Below are 17,401 nucleotides of genomic sequence, written 5' to 3' on the forward strand. Positions count from 1 at the left end.
AAAATTGACATTAATACTAGACGTTAATGGTACATTAGGGCTGTGTGAGTATTATATAATTTCATCTGACAACTCTGAGGGAAACACTGTGCCCATTTTACGGACGAGGAGACTGAGGATCCAGGCACTCTCACAGTTTGTCAGGGTTACACACGTATTTAAGAGGTGGAATCAATATTCAGGCCTGGAAATGCCTGACTTGAAAGTCTTTTTTGACTAATACAGATACGGTCACGAGTCTAGAACTAACAGAGCGAAGAATTTACCTTCACGAACCCCTTCAGTGAGGAAAGTACCGTAGAAAAGCTGCACCATTGGATTTTCAGATTTGTTCCTGGGATTGCTGCTTTTAAAAAAAAGGAAACAGTTTTCTATCATTTGGATCAGATAAGCACCACACTAAGGCTAACCATCATTCAAAAGCAAAAACAGGACATTTTCATCGACCTCCAAAGAGCTGGGCAGGGTCCAAAATTAGTCATGGGTTGGTTCAGTTTAAATACTACTTGAGCAAATATACAGGCATGATCCCTGGCTGTGAGGAGCTGAGGGAGAGTCCTACATGCCGGAAAATACATGTATCTGTATAAAATCAATATATACATGTCTAGCCAATGACAGATGTATATAGATTCTAGAATAGGACAGAAGCAAGAATCAACCCTCTTGTGCAGTTTTGCAAATAAACACATAAGTTTCCCTGTGGCACAACAGAAATGAACAAGCCCATCTTAAATGAAGTGTTTCTGTGTTACTATGTGAGATGCTCGGTGCACAGCTATCCTATGATACACACATTTCTTTTACTTAGAGTAAAAACAATTTAGAAATTCCTTAGCATCTGTATTCGAAAGGGGATACTTGTATTCTCTGCCCTGAATTTCACTTCCAAAATTCATTTCAGTGACTGCAATGACTAAATTTGATTTCCCACGTTCGCATCTAGGATTGATTTGACCTTTTAATACGTTCTGTAGCACAGGCGATGTCTTAACAAAGTTCAGAGTTATGGCCTAACTTTCAGTCAAAGGTGGCAGACCGAGACTGAGAGGATTACTTACATCTTCAGAGAGGAAATCCAAAAGCAAGGAGGATACAAAATGACAAGTGTCTGAGCGGTTACCCCAGGAAGTTTGGCAAAACCCAGCAATTTCTACTGGAGAAGAGTAATCCCCCCCATCCTAGTTCTCGCTGGACCACTGTGAGTAGGAAGGTGGGACAAACAAATCCTCAACACTCACTTAACATTCACAGCTAGCTGGAATGCGTCCTCTAGCCAATCCAGGAGCTTGTGTGTGAATTCACTCACATCTTGCTACAAGAGAGGCACAAATTGCATAAGAGTTAGACCCAACACTACACTTAGGGAAATGAAAATCTGCCCTTAACCCGCCAATGATTAAGATTATAGGACTATGGGAGGATTTCTTTATTAAGGACAAAGAGCAGAAAGAGACAAGGAACCCTGGAACCCAGCCACTGCAGAGACAGAAGGCAGGGGCTGACCAGCTTGTGGCTAGGAGGGAAGTGGAAAGCCACCACTTGAGCCACATCTATTTGTAACAAACCAACAAACAGAATCTTCCAGGTAGGCCTTAAAAATAGGAAAAAAAGAAAAGAAAAGAATAAAAAGGTCCATACAATAGACTCTAATCCTCTAAAACAATCTGAGACTTAATGGAGAAAAGAAACTCTTATGAAATGTTCTGAGAATTTAGAAGAACTTAGGACCTTTAGAGAAACAAAGGGAAAATTTAATTTTATGAAGCAGGTGTTTGTCTGCTGGAGACAGCTTTGTTTTTTTAACAGAAGTAAGGAAAGGATGCTGTCCAGGAGAAAAAAGACTGTTCAGAAAAGCTGCTCAACTTAGGTTTAGGCAATATTAAAAATAAGATTTTTATCTGGGCCATCCCAAGGCAGAGGTGCAGACAGAGGGCTTTCCTTTTGTCAGTGACCCTTTGCTAGGATTCCCGGAGGTATTTTCAACCTCCTCTCTACTCCGACAGCCCCTGTGTACTTCTCGTCCTGCGTAGTCATGGTCAGAGCCTCTTACACAGCTGACCTGAAGCCACGTCACAGGAAGAGCCACAAGGCATGACTTCAAACATCACAGAATTGGAAGGAAAACACGAGCATAACGGGTTTTTCGTACCTGCTGTTCCTCAGGCGATCGGAATGCTCCTTTTAAGAGATCCAGGGCTGCTGAGGGGTCTACAAATTTGCGATTTGATCCCATCATCAGAGCAAACAAATACTGAAGCTCTTGCATAAACACGATATTTCTCTTTTCCTGCAGAGACAACAATGTGTGTCCTTACAACCCCTCATACAGAAAATTAGAACACACGAAAAAGAAAAGTTGTCACTGATCCCTCCCTAATTTATATTTACCTAGATCTAGATCAGTGAGGACTCAAACCATCTTACAGGTCCTCTGATGAGGTCTGTGTAGGGGACTACCTTCAACTGAAGACTATCTATGTGGAAGCCAGGAAGGGAATATTGTAGGAAAAGCAAAAATGTTTACCTTCTGAAGCTGCTGCCCTCCCCCCTGCTAGGAAAATGCACCCCCAAGGTGAAATTCTGTCAAGAGTTAAGAGTGCTGGCAGGAGGCCACGTCCTTGGGTGAGAGCTGAACACAGAACCTTCTAGAAGGTCCAGGCCTCCAGCATCAGGGCAGCCATTCTGCATCACTCGGCCTGAGCAGCTGAGGAGAAGCAGTGCAGGACGCCACACACACTTTCTGCGATTCAGAATTTCTGAATCTCCCACCCAGAGGCAGAAAAGTGGAAACTATCAGGATGACACTCCACCGAACTGGTTTTCTAATTTTGTTCCTAATTAACTTTGCATTTTTGCAAACCCGTTTCACGTGACAAAGAAGGACAAATCCATTTGAAAATGAAAACAAATCCTAGCACAAGCCAAAGGACATCACAGCTATCAGCTCTGCCCAGAATTTAAAAGCCTTTGGGATGAGAGGGACCAAAGGAGAGGGAGGACTTCTCCACACCAACTTACAGTGTGACTCGGACAGTTTTCAAGCACATTCTGTGGCAGACTATAGCTGAGGACGAGTCTTCGAAATTCAGGCAGTTGAAAGAGAGACTGAAAGAAAGAAAGAGATTTGTAGCCTTTCTTCCCAAATAACTGTAGTGGAAAAGTATTTCTTTTACTTGAAAGTATAGGCGACTGTCCCCTGCTATTTCTCCCTCTACCCTGTCTGAGGGAATGATAGCTATGGTACAAACTGAACTGACGGAATATTGATTCTTCTAAGAAAACCCAAAAACGTCATGACTGACGAGAGGGATGGATTAAATAAGGTATGGTACGTGTACATGATATACCATTACGTACTCATTAAAACAGTGGGAAAAAAAGTTTTCATAAAATGAACCTGTACACAGCACTGAAAGGGACTGCCTGAGAGATATAGGATCAACACGGAGACATCTCAAAGGTATACTCTGTGTGGAAGAAAGTTCCAGAAAAACAAAGTATTAAAGTGTTTATAGTAAGTTTAATTATATATAAAACAACATGACATTTGGTCTGGGATACACGCCGGTGCGGTTTTACCTGTGGGGAAGGGAGGCTATGACTGGGATGGGCACAGCAGGGACTGGGCAGCCCCGGGAGCTGTACCATTTCTTTCTAAAGCTGGGCAGTGAGTACAGTAACATGGGCTATTCTCCACTCTCGGTCACAAGAACTGCTTAAAAAAAAAAAATTTAACAGCGGGAACCTTTGGCTTACTTGTAAATCATATACAAACCTACCATGAATATCTTTGGAAGGTTAATGTTTTTAAAAATCCCTTATATATTGGGGCACCTGGGTGGCTCAGTGGGTTAAGCCTCTGCCTTCGGCCCAGGTCATGATCTCAGGGTCTTGGGATCGAGCCCCGCATCGGGCTCTCTGCTTGGCGGGGAGCCTGCTTCCCCCTCTCTCTCTGCCTGCCTCTCTGCCTACTTGTGATCTCTCTCTGTCAAATAAATAAAATCTTTAAAAAAAAAAAAATCCCTTATATATGAATATAGTTCCTTATCCCGATACATTGCTCAGAGGAAACCCCTCAGGAAAGACCCCGGTGGAAAACTCTAGAGGCAACCTCCTGGGTAGACAACAGGCCTCCAGTTTCGCTCCCACTCTCCCAACCCAACTGGGATGCCACCAATGGGGTGAGCACACAACCGGGCAGGGCCTTTAAAGTCGGGTCCCGCTGTTCCACCAACAGAACGTTCTCTCTGTAGCCAGGGTGAGTCTGCTTGCTCTCTATTCAACCCGTTCTTTTCTTTTCTTTCTTTTTTTTTTTTTTAAAGAGATCACATGTAGGCAGAGAGACAGGCAGAGAGAGAGGAGGAAGCAGGCTCCCTGCTGAGCAGAGAGCCTGATGCAGGGCTCGATCCCAGGACCCTGAGATAGAGACCTGAACTGGAGGCAGAGGCTTAACCCACTGAGCCACCCAGGCGCCCCAACCTGTTCTCTTCTCTTTCTACCCGACCTGTCCCTTCCTGTGGTGTCACTCCTGCTCTGCTGACTACGCCCTCACATGTCCCAGAAATTCTCTGCCACGAGAAAACTGGCTCTCCACGTGCAGGTCACTCCACCCTACCCCCTCTCCTTCGCCCAAACCAGGCTTTCCCCAAAGACGCCGCCATTCTTAAAAGCCCTCAACGTGTGAGCTGATGACATTTCCCCACCCAGCACCCCTGCGGCCCTCCAGCGTGTGCTGCTTCTCCTGCATCACTTCACCACATCCTCCTCCTTCAGTCACCAAACTTTAGAACTCCAGCAGAATCTTTGAATCCTTCCTCTTTCGTAACTATTCACATCCAGTGAGGAAGAGGTCGCTTGGACTCTGCCTCTGGGGGTCTCCTCAGAACCCCCTCCTCCCTCCCATCCCTGTCAAGGGCCCTCCTCAGTCTCCCCTCACTGCTCCCCTGGGCCACTGCTCACTCGCGTCACTGCTCAGCCTCTCTCTGCCTCCAGGGCCTGCCCTGTACCAGTTCACCCACCACACGGGTTCCTCTGTCTTCCTGACAGGACTGAAATAAAGCTCCTGATTCACGGACACCTGCCCCAGGATAACAGCTCATCTTCTTCTCCCAGGTCCTGTCCACACCCAGCCCAACAGGACATCCTGTTAGCTCTGCTCTCTTAGTAAATCAAGAACCCGACCTCTTCGCCACTTCCATGGCTTCTAGCCAGGTCCAGGCCACTGTCACCTGTCCCGTCCCATGGACAACTGCAGCAGCTCCCTGTGGAGTTCACGCCACCTGCCCCTCACCACGCCCGTTCTGTTCTCCGCACAGCAGCCACGGCGAGCCTGTTAAGATCTGGCTCAGAGTTCATCATCCCTCTGCTCGGAACCCACAGTGACTCCCCAGCCTCACCTCCAAGGACTCCCCCTCTGCTCCTAGTGTCCTGGACGTCCCGGGGAGCACACCGAGCCCACTCCTACCTTGGGGCCCTTGCTCTGGGGTTTTCCCTCCCTGGAATGTTCTCCCTGGAAACCACCTGGCTCACACCTCCGCCTCACACATATCTGGTTCCTGCTCCAGCCTCATCCCTGGGGCCAGAAGGCCTTACCTACCAGTATAGTCTGTACTGCACCCTGCTCCACTCTCTCAAACAGCAATTCTGTGTGCCCTGCCCTGGTCTCTTCCTATCAACCAATCAATCACAAGCTAACACATCACATCAATTTGGCCACTGAAGTAGTTACTTTCGCAGTACACTCTCCTGCCTCACAAAAATTGAAGTTCCATGAGGGCAAGGCCCTATCTGGGTTCTATTCATTCCCTTACCTCAGGGGCCTAGAACGGGGCTGGACACACAGTGGGTGTTCCGCTAATGTTTGCTGAGGGAACACATGCACTTCCTTCCGCCCAGCCTGGGGACCCCCTGGCGTTGCGAGCGTCCATCTCTAGTACCGCAGTCCTCCATCCCGTCTCCACACCCATGCCTGAGGTCACACCCAGGATAGGTCGATTCCTGAGACACAGCCAACTCTCAGGCCACAAATTCAGAAAATCCTGCTCTTGAAGCATGGCCTGTCTTCCGGCATTTCTGATCCAATCCCCCCTCAGAACATCTGTTCTTTGACTCCACCGAGGACCCAAGCAAATGGACGCCTCCTGTTCCCCGCTAACCACCAGTCCCTCCCTGACTTCATTTCTCCCTCTCTCTAGCTTTGATTCATCTTTAACTACCCTTCACTAAATCCTCAAACTTTCCTCAAACCCAGCAAAGCCTCCGACCTAAATAAATTTAGTGGAAATAAATTTTCCACTAAAGGGTCTCAGAGTGCTTTTAAGAAAAAGTCCTGATACAAACAGCCCATACTGATGTCACTACGCATTTCAGGTCAACACCCTGAAGGAGACCTTACAATCTGTAGAAATCCTCCTACTGTATCCTGGCGCCAACCGGCTTCCCACTGTCCGCGGTGACCCTCCCTTTAACATCCAACACCGCCCCTCCTCCACGGCCTCAGAAAATGGTTGTTCACACCACAGGGAGGATGATCGGAAATTACCTCATCTGTAATCTGCAGCCATGTCTTCCTTGCCCTCTCCCCTGCTATTCTCCTGTCCCTCCCGCTCTATTCCCACTAAGGATCAGTCCCTCCCTGCAGCTTCCACATCCTGTCTTCTCCGGCTGCTGTCGCGGGAACCTTGCTCAGTGACACCCTCTGCTCCTTTCAACACCCCCACAGGTGTGAAGGCTGAGGAGGGTGTGAAGGCAGCCAGGGTTCTCAACCTCCCTCCCCGGCTCCCTCTGAAAGGACGAACTGATGTCCCTGATGCCACATTCCTTCCAACATCCTATTCTCAACACAAATGCCCGTCATCTTCTTCAAAGAGAAGTAGGACCATCTCACTTCTCTGCTCTGAAACTTCCAATACTTTCCCAGCTCACAGACCAATCCCTAAGTTCTCCTCACAAGCCCCAGCTCCCCCACCTCACCTCCACATCTTTCTGAGCTCCTCGCAGTCTGTTCCCCACCCTCGAGTCCTGCCCTCTTCCTATTTCTCAACACACTGAGCAAGCTCCCGAAACGGGGTCTTTTCACTGGCTCCTCCCTGTCTGCAGTGCCCTTTCTGTGACTACAGCGTGCGTTCCCTCACCTCCCTCAGGCCTCTGCCCAAAAGCCCTCCTTCTCGGAAAGGCCTCCTTCCCCCTCCAGCTCCTCCTGCCCTCACTCATGTTTTGTTTGGTTTTAAATATTGTATTTATTTGACAGACAGAGGTCCCAAGTAGGCAGAGAGGCAGGCAGAGGGAGAGGGAGAAGCAGGCTCCCTGCTGAGCAGAGAGCCTGATGTGGGGCTCGATCCCAGGACCCTGAGATCATGACCTGAGCTGAAGGCAGAGGCTTTAACCCACTGAGCCACTCAGGTGGCCCCTTGCTTGTGTTTAGGGCACTTCACAACACCTGGTATTATTTTACTGTCTGTCCCACTCTTTTCAAAGAAAACTCTTAGGGAGAGGAACAGCTGTGATGTATCACTGCTGTTTCCCAGTGTGAACACATAGCCGGCCATAGAGTGAGCTGAATGAAGCTGGATCCTGTGTGTGGAAAGGGAGGCCTCCATTCTGGCTGAGCAGCTGGGTAGACGTCAAGTACAAAGGAGAAGATGGAGGGGCAGGATCAAGTGCTGCAATGCGGCCATGCCAAGATTAAGGTGCATGGGGCGTACTCCAGAGAGGAAACCCTCTCTCTAGGGGAATTCATCCACTCCCTGGCTTCAGCACAGTCTATAAGCTACCGAGTCCCCGAGCGGCACCTGTAGCCCAGATCTTTTTACCAAACTACAGAGTCACGTTGTAGACTGCCCACATGCTTCTTCATGCAGCACTTTCAACTCAGCGTGGGTAACACTGAACGGAGATCCCACTCCTCACGCCCTCCCGCAAACATTCTTCTTCCGGCATCAACTGGCACCGTCATCCGCCTTGTTCCTCAAGCTAGAAACCTTGGAGTCTTTCTCAACTCTCAACCCTATATCCAATTGCTCTGCCAAATCCTGTAGATCTGATCTCCCACCCAGCTCTAAAATGCTTGCACTTCTCTCCTTCAAGGCTTATGCAGCTCCTCTACTCTAGGCCGCCATCATTTCCTGCCTGGATGGCTGTGACCCCCTACCAACAAACGCTTTCCCCTTACGAACTCTGGCTCTGCACCAACATGTGACAGGAAATGCTGATCTAAAACACCTATTCAACATCTTTACAACCGTATTCTAAACCACGGGATATTTTGTTTTTCGTATTGCCCAATTTGGACACCAGAGCATCTGAAGTGTGTTCCCATTTCTTTAAACTATGTTTCTCACATTTCAGTTGAATAAATTATAAAGTTGTTTGCAGAAAAAAAGTTATCTCAAAAAATATCATACCTGAGGTGCACCCTGGGTGGCCCAGTCTGTTAAGTGTCTGACTCTGGCTCAAGTCATGATCTCAGGGTCCTGGGATGGAGCCCCACATCGGGCTCCCTGCTCCACAACGAGTCTGCTTCTCCCTCTCTGCTGTTCCCCCCTCTTGTGCTTGCTCTCTTTTATTTATTTTTTTTAAAGATTTTATTTATTCATTTGACACACAGAGATCACAAGCAGGCAGAGAGGCAGTCAGAGAGGAGGAAGCAGGCTCCCTGCTGAGCAGAGAGCCCGATGCAGGACTCGATCCCAGGACCCTGAGATCATGACCTGAGCCGAAGGCAGAGGCTTAACCCACTGAGCCACCCAGGCACCCGCTTGCTCTCTTTTAAATAAATAAAAAAATAAAATAAATACATTAAAATTATTATAATTTTATTTATATTTATAAAAATAAATTAATTAAAATTATTAATCAAAAATTTTTAAATTAAACTAAAAATAAATAAATTTTAAAAACATCATACCTGAATAACAGCACTAAACCAACATGTATTGCCAACATTCTTCAACCCAACGGGCCACCCATCAACTCTCCTCCAGCCGTTAGGGTTGGGATGTTCTCCCCAGACTTCACAGCGTTTTCTCTTGGAGCGTTTCGTCTCTGCGGAGGCTGCCTCATGCATCCTGTTTGGTGCCAACACACCACGTATCCAGAAAGGAAAAAGGGAAGGAACAATGTAGTATATATGGAGAATATTGGTAATCTTCCTTGGATAATCCAAAACGCCAGATCAACTATTTACTGGGTCGTTGCTGGCTAGATAGTAATTATAAAATTATAATACAAGTGAAAAGTGAGATTTAGACAGAGATCTTAATCCTTCCATCAGAGACTATGACTTCTAAGGTCCATGATGGAAGTGAGCTGATGCTCAAGCCTATTTATGGCTACTGTACTACAAGTTTTAGATTTCAACAACAGTGCCCTATCTGAGACCTTGCCATTGAAAAAGGCAAGAGAGACACTCTGCAAACAATAAGAGACTTTTAACGGCCTACCACACAAAATCCAGCCCTAGGTTTCCCTGGAAGAAAGAGCTCAGCGGTGTGAGGGAATAAACGTGTCTGGAAACCGACCACCCACCATCAGAACTGGAGGTTTACGAGCAATACCGGACAATCACCAAATGAGCACCAGTTCAAAAAACATAGTCCTGGTCCCTCCTGGATGGGGTAGTTGAGTTTACTTTCATTTTCAAAGAGCTGGCAAGAGGCCCTCGAAGTTTACAAAGTCTCCGGGTTGAGAGAAGGAACAGATACTGTCAGATGCTTGCACGATGACGGGGTTTCTCACCCCAGCAACTGTACTACCACAGCCTGTAGGCTTCTACTCAAGACCATAGCTGCTGTAAGACCCTTATCGTTGTTTGGCTTTGTCAAAGAGCAAACCAAAGAGTAAGTAAGTTAATGTGAACTTAAATTTTCCCCTAAAAGAAATTTCACTGGGATGCAATTAAAAGACCTTGGCTGGATGGTCCCTCACTGGCATCCACAGCTATTACTGCCTTCGACCTAGACACTCATGCGGTGAGTGAGGATGACAGATAACTTCACTAACCTGTTCAGATCTCTTCCATCAGCTTGAATTTTGGGGGATTCCAGTAGACTCAAAGCAATGGCAGCTTGAAGATCGTCTTTGTTATCATGGGTAAGGTCTATCACTTCTGTAAGATAACAGAAATTCTGTTAGTCTACATGCAGGAAACACTGCCCTCCTGGCTGTATGGTGGGGAAAAGAAGGCACAAGCCTTCACAAAGCTCGATATGCTCCCTAGGTTTCACTACAATGGCTCATCTGTGAAACAACTTGACTGCCCTGTGCCAGAGCCACAGGAGTAGCTCACAGCTACTTGAGATGAGCTTGAGATGAGCCAACGGGCCATGAGAATGCGACAGATACTGACTTCTGAAGTCTTACTCCACAGAGTAAAATCCACATCCTGTCTCTGTAGGACAAGTCATCTCTTTACCTGTCATCATAAAACATCATAAACATAAGCATCATAAATCATCATAAAACATCAGCTAAATATCAGACATTCAAGGTGCAGGTATTTTCAATCTCATACAAACTATCCTGGAGAATAGAGGACATACTCCCCAATTCATTTTATGAAACCAGCCTAACACCTAGCTATAGCCCAAACCCATCCAAGAATAGTAAGAAAGGTAGAACAACAAACTCACGTACAAGTGCAGACGTGAAAAACAAAAAACAAACAAACAAAAACAAGGTTTTAGCAGATAAAATCCAATAATGTACCCCCAAAAGCAAATATTAAGAACAAGTTGAGGTAACTGCAGAATGAAATCTGAGTTAACAGGAGAAAATAGAGCACCAGAATATGCTTAAAGGAATCATCATCTCAGTAAGTACAGAAAAAGTACTTAATAACAACAGTCAACCTGTATTCAGGAATAAAAACCCCAAGCCAGCTGAGAAGTAAAGACAGTATTTGTAGGCTAAGAAACAGAAGCCATGAAAAGCCTACAGCAAACTTTATACTTAATTGTGAAAAGTAAAACACATTTATTTTAAAATCAAAACTAAGACAAAAATGTTTACTATCAGGGCTTTTATTCAACCTGGTTCTGGATGTTCTGGCCAATTCAATAAGAAAATAAAAGAAACTTGGGACACCTGGGTGGCTCAGTCAGTTAAGAGTCTGACTCTAGGTTATGGTTCAGTTCACGATTTCAGGGTCATGGGATCGAGCCATGCGTCAGGCTCCACGCTCACAGCAGGAGAGTCCTGAGAATCTCTCTCTCCCTTTCCCTCTGCTCTCCCTTTCCCTCTGCCCCTCCCCTCGCTCTCTCTCACATAAATACATAAGTAAAATTAAAAAAATATATATATATAAAGATTGGAAAATAAGAAACACAGTCATCACAATTCACAGATAATAATCACCTATGAGAGAAACCCAAAATAATCTACAGAAAATAGTTATCGAATGATAAGAGGTAATTAGATAAAAGATCAATGCACTAAAGTTAAGTGAATTTTGACAGATGGGCAATGAAGGACATTTAATTTATAAAGGAAAAAAAAACCCACAAAGAACACAAAACTGCAGTAATCAAGAGTGTATGCTACTGGCATTGGAACAGGCACACAGATCAATGGGAAAAAAGAACTGAGAGACCAGAAATAAACCCTCCCATTTATGGTCAATTGATTTTTTTTTTTTTAATCGCCCAACATGAAGCCCGGTGTGGAGCTTGAACTCATGACCCTGAGATCAAGACCTGAGCTGAGATCAAGAGTCAGACGCTTAACCGACTGAGCCACACAGGAGCCCCAACGGTCAACTAAATTTTTGAAACAGGTACCAAGACAATTCAACAGGGAAAAAAAATACCTTCTCAACATGTCGTACTGGGAAAACAGGATACCCACATGCAAAGAGTGATCTTTAACTCCTACCTCACACCCTTTACAAAAATGAACTCGAAGAGGACCAGACCCTCAAGAGCAACTCTTAGAGTTAGAAGAAAACACAGGCACACATTTTCATGACCTTGGATTAGGCAACCGTGTCTTAGACATGATGATGACACCCAAAGCACAAGCAACTGAAGGGAAAACAGATAATTAGCATCAAAATGGAAAACCACAGGCTTCAAAGGACACTGTCAAGAAAGTGAAAAGACAACTCACAGAATGGGAGAACATTTTCACAAATTGTGTATCTGCTAGGACACCTATGTATGAAATATATTTTTAAAAAACTCCTGCAACAGAATAATAAAAAACCAAATAACCCAATATTAAAAACAGTCAAAGAATGTGAACAGACGTTTCTCCAAGGAAGATACAGAGATGCCAATAAATACATGTAAAGACACTCAACATCATCAGCCATTAAGGAAATACGTAAATCAGAACCACACTGAACTATCACCTCAAACCCACCAGGATGGCTATTAGAAAAACCTACAAAGAATAACAAGTGTTGGGGAAGATGTGGTGAGACTTCGGAAGGCTTGTGCACCACTGGCGGGATTGTAAAATGGTGCAGCGACTGCTATGGGAAACAGTACAAGGGTTCATCAAAGAAATAAAAATAGAGCGACCACCTGAGCCAGGGATCTCACTTCTGGGTATGCATCTGAAAGGCCTGAAAGCAGGGTCTCGAGGTGATCTCTGCACCTCCTCTGCACCTCCGTGTCCACAGAAGCACTGTTTATGACAGCCAGGCAGTAAAAGCTGCCCAAATCCCCACCAATGAATAAATGGGCAACGACGTGTACTATCTCCATACAACAGTGTAGGACTCAGCCTTGAATGCGAAGGATACCCTGGCACAGGCTATGGTATGAACCTCGAGGACATTATGCTGCGTGAAGGACGCTAGTCACACAAGGACAAATACTGTGGGATTCCGCTCAGAGCAGTCAAACTCATAGAAAAGCAGGACGGTGGCTGCCAGGGGCTGAAGGGAGGGTGAATGGAGAATTACTGTTGAGTGGACACTGGTTTCAGTTTTGCATGATAAAAAAATTCTGGAGATCTGTTTCATGACAATACAAACATACTTAATACTACTGAACTGTATGTTTAAAAATGGTTAAGATGGTAAACTTTGCATTATGTGTTAACAACTAAAAAAAAAGAATCCCAACTAATAAATTATGAAATCGCCAACAAAATAAAAGCACTGCAGCATCACCAGTGGCTGCAGAAAACACTCGGTGGGGGATTTTATAATAAACAGATCAAGCTGATAATATTCTGAACACACAGAGGGCAATGGGACATCACCTGCTTCTTCGCTATGACAAAACAGAAGATACACTATACACACGACACTACCTGTGACACCGTCATGTCAACTAAGCATCTAAGTCTCTAGGAAATTTGCTGATTGAAATCAGCAAATTTCAGAACACATGAAATCTGAGAGAACAAAGAGCCTGATTTCTCTGGACCGTAAAGTACAAGAAAGAAAGAGGGGGAAATTATAGATAGAGAGTGTCTTAAAAGACACTCAAGCATATTTAATGTTTTAACGTCATCTGGATCATTATTTTCACAAACCAAATGGAGACATATCATTAATGAGATGAACAGAGAGATTTCTACACTGGTCTTTGGGATTAAGGAATTATTAATTTTTAAAATGTGACAATGTGGCAGCTATGAAAACCATCCTCTTTTAGAAATATTTAAACAAGAAATTTGAACACAGGATTGTTACATGACCCAGTAACCCCATATATATATGGGTATATATTCTAAATATATATATGTATCTGGGTATATATAATATGCACGCCAGTCACAAATATATATAGGTATATATCCTAAAGAATTAAGAACAGATACTCAGTGAAACAGAATGGGAAACTTGAAAATCCAATATAACACAGAGCTGTTACTACAGATCAATGGGTAAGTAAAGTCTTTTTAATAAAAGTATCCTTTAGTATTAGGATAACTGCAGAGCTGTATGGGGTCGGAGGGTGGTGAGGAATCAGACTGTACCCTGTGGAGCCTGTTTGGGATTTTCTATCTCCCTCCCCCACTACCCCTCCCTAGCTCACATGTGTGTGTGCCTGCACATGCTCTCTCAAATAAATAAATCTTTAAAAAAAGAAAAAGAGGGTCGCCTGGGTGGCTCAGTCGTTAAGCATCTGCCTTCAGCCCAGGTCATGATCCCAGGGTCCTGGGGTCAACCCCTAAATCGGATTCCCTACTCGGCGGGGAGCCTGCTTTCCCTCTCTCACTCCCTGATTGTGTTCCTGCTTTCATTGTCTCTCTCTCTGTCAAATAAATAAACAAAATCTTTAAAAAAATAAACAGAAAAATAAAAAAAGAAAAACGTCGGATGAAAAGAGTTATTATTTGCACTGAAAGATACACACGAGGATATTCATAACAGCACTGTTCAGAATAGCTCAAAACTGCAAAAGTCCAAATATCCATTAACTCCATCTGCCCTAGTTGATGGCTCCCTCCTCCAGGAAGCCTCCTTGGTTTCCAGAGTCCCGTTCTCCCAGCTCTCCTGGTCTTCCTCCAACCTCCCTGAACACTGTCCACCTACCCTGGTCTCTGAGCACTGGGAATGTCCACTGTTCAATCACTGACGCGTTCTCTTCCGTGCACCCCAACCCCTTGAAAAGCTCCCATGGTCCCCTAACTTTGCATCCCATTCTCAAGTTTATGATTCTAAGTTTTTTCTCTCTGCGGCCAGATCCCTCCCCTGAGCCACACGCCTGGATCCTCACTGCCTTTCCAACACTCCACCTGACGTCTAGCAGGTGCCCCAAACTCAGCACTCTCGTCATCTGCTACCCAGATCTGCTCTAGTAGCAGTCATTCCAGGGTGCTTAGTGCAACGCCAGCATTTCTGCTGCTTAGGAAAAAAACCCAGGAGCTACCTTTAAGTCCTCTCTCTTCCACACCCCTTATCTCTGCTGTAAGCAAATCCCACTCGGCAGGTGCTCCTCAGGCTCCCACCACTACCTGCTGACCCACGCCCCCAGAACCTGCAAAGCCGCCTCATGGTCCGGGGCTCCCTGCTCTGACCCAGGCTCACCACCTCCCCTTGCAATTCTATTCTCAACAGAATGACCTTTAGGAAATGGAAACCAGTGAACATCATTCCTGCTCCAAGCTCTCCTCGGGCTAGCCTCTAGCAAGAGGAAAAGCCAACCATGTAAGGAAACTGCAGGACCTCCTGGTCCCTCTGTGCCTCACCTCTCAGCCACTAAGGACAGCCTCCTGGCTGTCCTTGAGCAGTACACCCCCATTTTAAGACCTCACTGACTCCCTCACCTCCCTTCCACCTTCTCAGAGGGCTCCGTCTAGTAAAAATCCAATCCCTGGCACTCCTTTTTTTCATTTCTTTCATTCCATCCTTTACTTTTCTCTGTGGTACTTATCATCCTAATATGCAATATAATTTACTCATCAACTTGTTGATCTCACGCACGAGAAAGTAAGCTACACGAAGGCAGGGATACTATTTCTTCTGTTTATTTCCAGCGCTTAAAAGAGCACTTGGCACATAGTAGGTGTTCATTAAATAAATGCAGAATGAATGAATAAGTGAATCTATGTAATTGCTTAGAAATAGACTTGGCACACTGTAATGGTAATTAACTATTATTAGCACTATTCCAAAAGGGTTGATGGGATTGATAGGAAACTCACGTATTTTTCGCTAGTTCACGGCAGGACCAAGACACCATGTACCTACTTGCTAATGCTTCTTTGCTGGCCGTGTTCCCCTCGCCTTCAGATGGTTCTGTAGCAACAGTGTCCGGACTGGGCTCTTTAACTCTTTCCTCAGTGAGAAGGCTGACAGCTTGGGTGATGTCACCATTACTGGCCTGAAGAAAGAGAAAAAAAAAAAAAACAGAGATTTCAAAAGTAAAGCATCTCAGCATTTAAAATAAACAAGGAGTCAGTTTTTTGGTTTAATTCCTCACTACACCCCGTAACATTCTGAGGAAGTCAGGGCCTCATTCTAGGGTAGAAAGTAGAAGAAAGACAGTACGGGGGAGGACAGTGAGTGTACCATGCTCGAAGCATGCAAATTCCTGGTATGGGAGGGGGAGCCACCTTGTTCTGACTTCCCACCACACGCAAACAAGAATGAAACCCTGCTGGAGATCTGTTCCCACTGCTCCAGATGCTACCACTCCCGATTTCACAGATTAGCTGAGGCCTGGTGTGTCAAAAGGGGGCTGGCAATGAAGACAGAGATTCTAAATGAAGTCAGTCTCTACAATAAACATGCCAAGCAGTTACCATATTCTATAGCAGTGACCGTATTTCTCTTTGTTTTTAACTTTTTATTAGGGCAACTTTCTAACACACACAAAGGCAGAGACACGGGGAACGTATAGCTGAAGCCCAGGCACCCATCACTCACCTTCAACAATTATCAAGTGATGCTCTATCTGACCTATTCTGCCTAACTCACCCAGACCCTCTGAAGCAAATCTTAAGTATCTTATCTGTACATCAGAACGTACCTTTCAAAAATATAATCCACAATGTTACTACCACACCTTAATGGTAACAAGTGTTTTACTCTCAAATCATTAGCTCCAACTTGCCTAACTCAAAGACTTTAACGTGTGTTTGTGTTTGAGTCAGGATCCATGTAAAGGCTATACAATGCAACTGACTGATGCGTTTCTTCCATTCTTTTGCCCTGGAGGGTTCCCCCCGTCCCCAGCTTCTCCACCTTACTGGATCATTGATGATACTGGGCCATCTGACCCAGGGAGCTCCTGTCCCTATATGCACTTTCGTTTGGCATAAAAATAGCTTGACCTGATCCAACTATGATATGGACAACTGTTTTAAAGCCTGTTGACGAACGGTGGCCTTGAAACTAACCTTCAGAGCTTCATGAAGAAAGGAAGGGTCCTGAATGCCTGTGATTTCTCGTAGTTGGTTTAACAGCATTTGGCAGCTCTATATTTGAGAAACAAACAACAAACAAACCACAGACAGGTCAGTCACAAAGCAAAGCTGGATATGTTTAAAGAATTTAAGTACAAGCAACCTGGATAATCAGGTGTGAGACTGTATATTTACCTTCAAGAACCGAAAAGCTCCAAAGGAGGTACTGACTGTCAGACACATTCTAAAATGCCAAATCTTGGGGTACTGGGTCACGATCTCGGGGTTGTGGGATCGAGCCCCATGTTGGGCCCCATACTTGGCATAGAGTCTGTTTAGGATTCTCTCTCCCTCTTCCTCCCAATCCCCGCAACTGCAGTGGTGTGCTCTTACAAATAAACAAATAAATAAAATCTTTAAAAATAAATAATAAAATAAAATAAAATAAAAATGTGAAATCCATTACTCTTTTATTTTTATTTTTATTTTTTTTTTTTTATTTATTTGACAGAGAGAAATCACAAGCAGACAGAGAGGCAGGCAGAGAGAGAGAGAGGAGGAAGCAGACTCCCTGCTGAGCAGAGAGCCCGATGCG

The 17,401-nt window shown here is 45.0% G+C and overlaps 1 protein-coding gene across 6 annotated transcripts in view; it reads right to left on the reverse strand.

Annotated features, from left to right (window-relative positions):
- USP28 (ubiquitin specific peptidase 28) overlaps window positions 1-17,401 on the reverse strand; it is a 56,789-nt gene that overhangs the window by 24,752 nt on the left and 14,636 nt on the right. For 4 of the 6 annotated variants that reach the window (XM_032357663.1, XM_032357664.1, XM_032357660.1 and 1 more), the window contains exons 2-9: window positions 16,801-16,878; window positions 15,650-15,782; window positions 10,003-10,108; window positions 8,909-9,068; window positions 3,022-3,108; window positions 2,153-2,290; window positions 1,242-1,315; window positions 267-346 (exon numbers count right to left, since the gene is read on the reverse strand). In XM_032357663.1, coding sequence (XP_032213554.1) covers window positions 267-346; window positions 1,242-1,315; window positions 2,153-2,290; window positions 3,022-3,108; window positions 8,909-9,068; window positions 10,003-10,108; window positions 15,650-15,782; window positions 16,801-16,878 — 856 coding nt within the window. The remainder of the gene's footprint in view (window positions 1-266; window positions 347-1,241; window positions 1,316-2,152; window positions 2,291-3,021; window positions 3,109-8,908; window positions 9,069-10,002; window positions 10,109-15,649; window positions 15,783-16,800; window positions 16,879-17,401) is intronic. The other 2 variants (XM_032357665.1, XM_032357661.1) reach the window with 1 other exon arrangement.

The sequence above is a fragment of the Mustela erminea genome, chromosome 9 (genome assembly GCF_009829155.1).
Source record: "Mustela erminea isolate mMusErm1 chromosome 9, mMusErm1.Pri, whole genome shotgun sequence".
Classification (NCBI taxonomy): domain Eukaryota; kingdom Metazoa; phylum Chordata; class Mammalia; order Carnivora; family Mustelidae; genus Mustela; species Mustela erminea.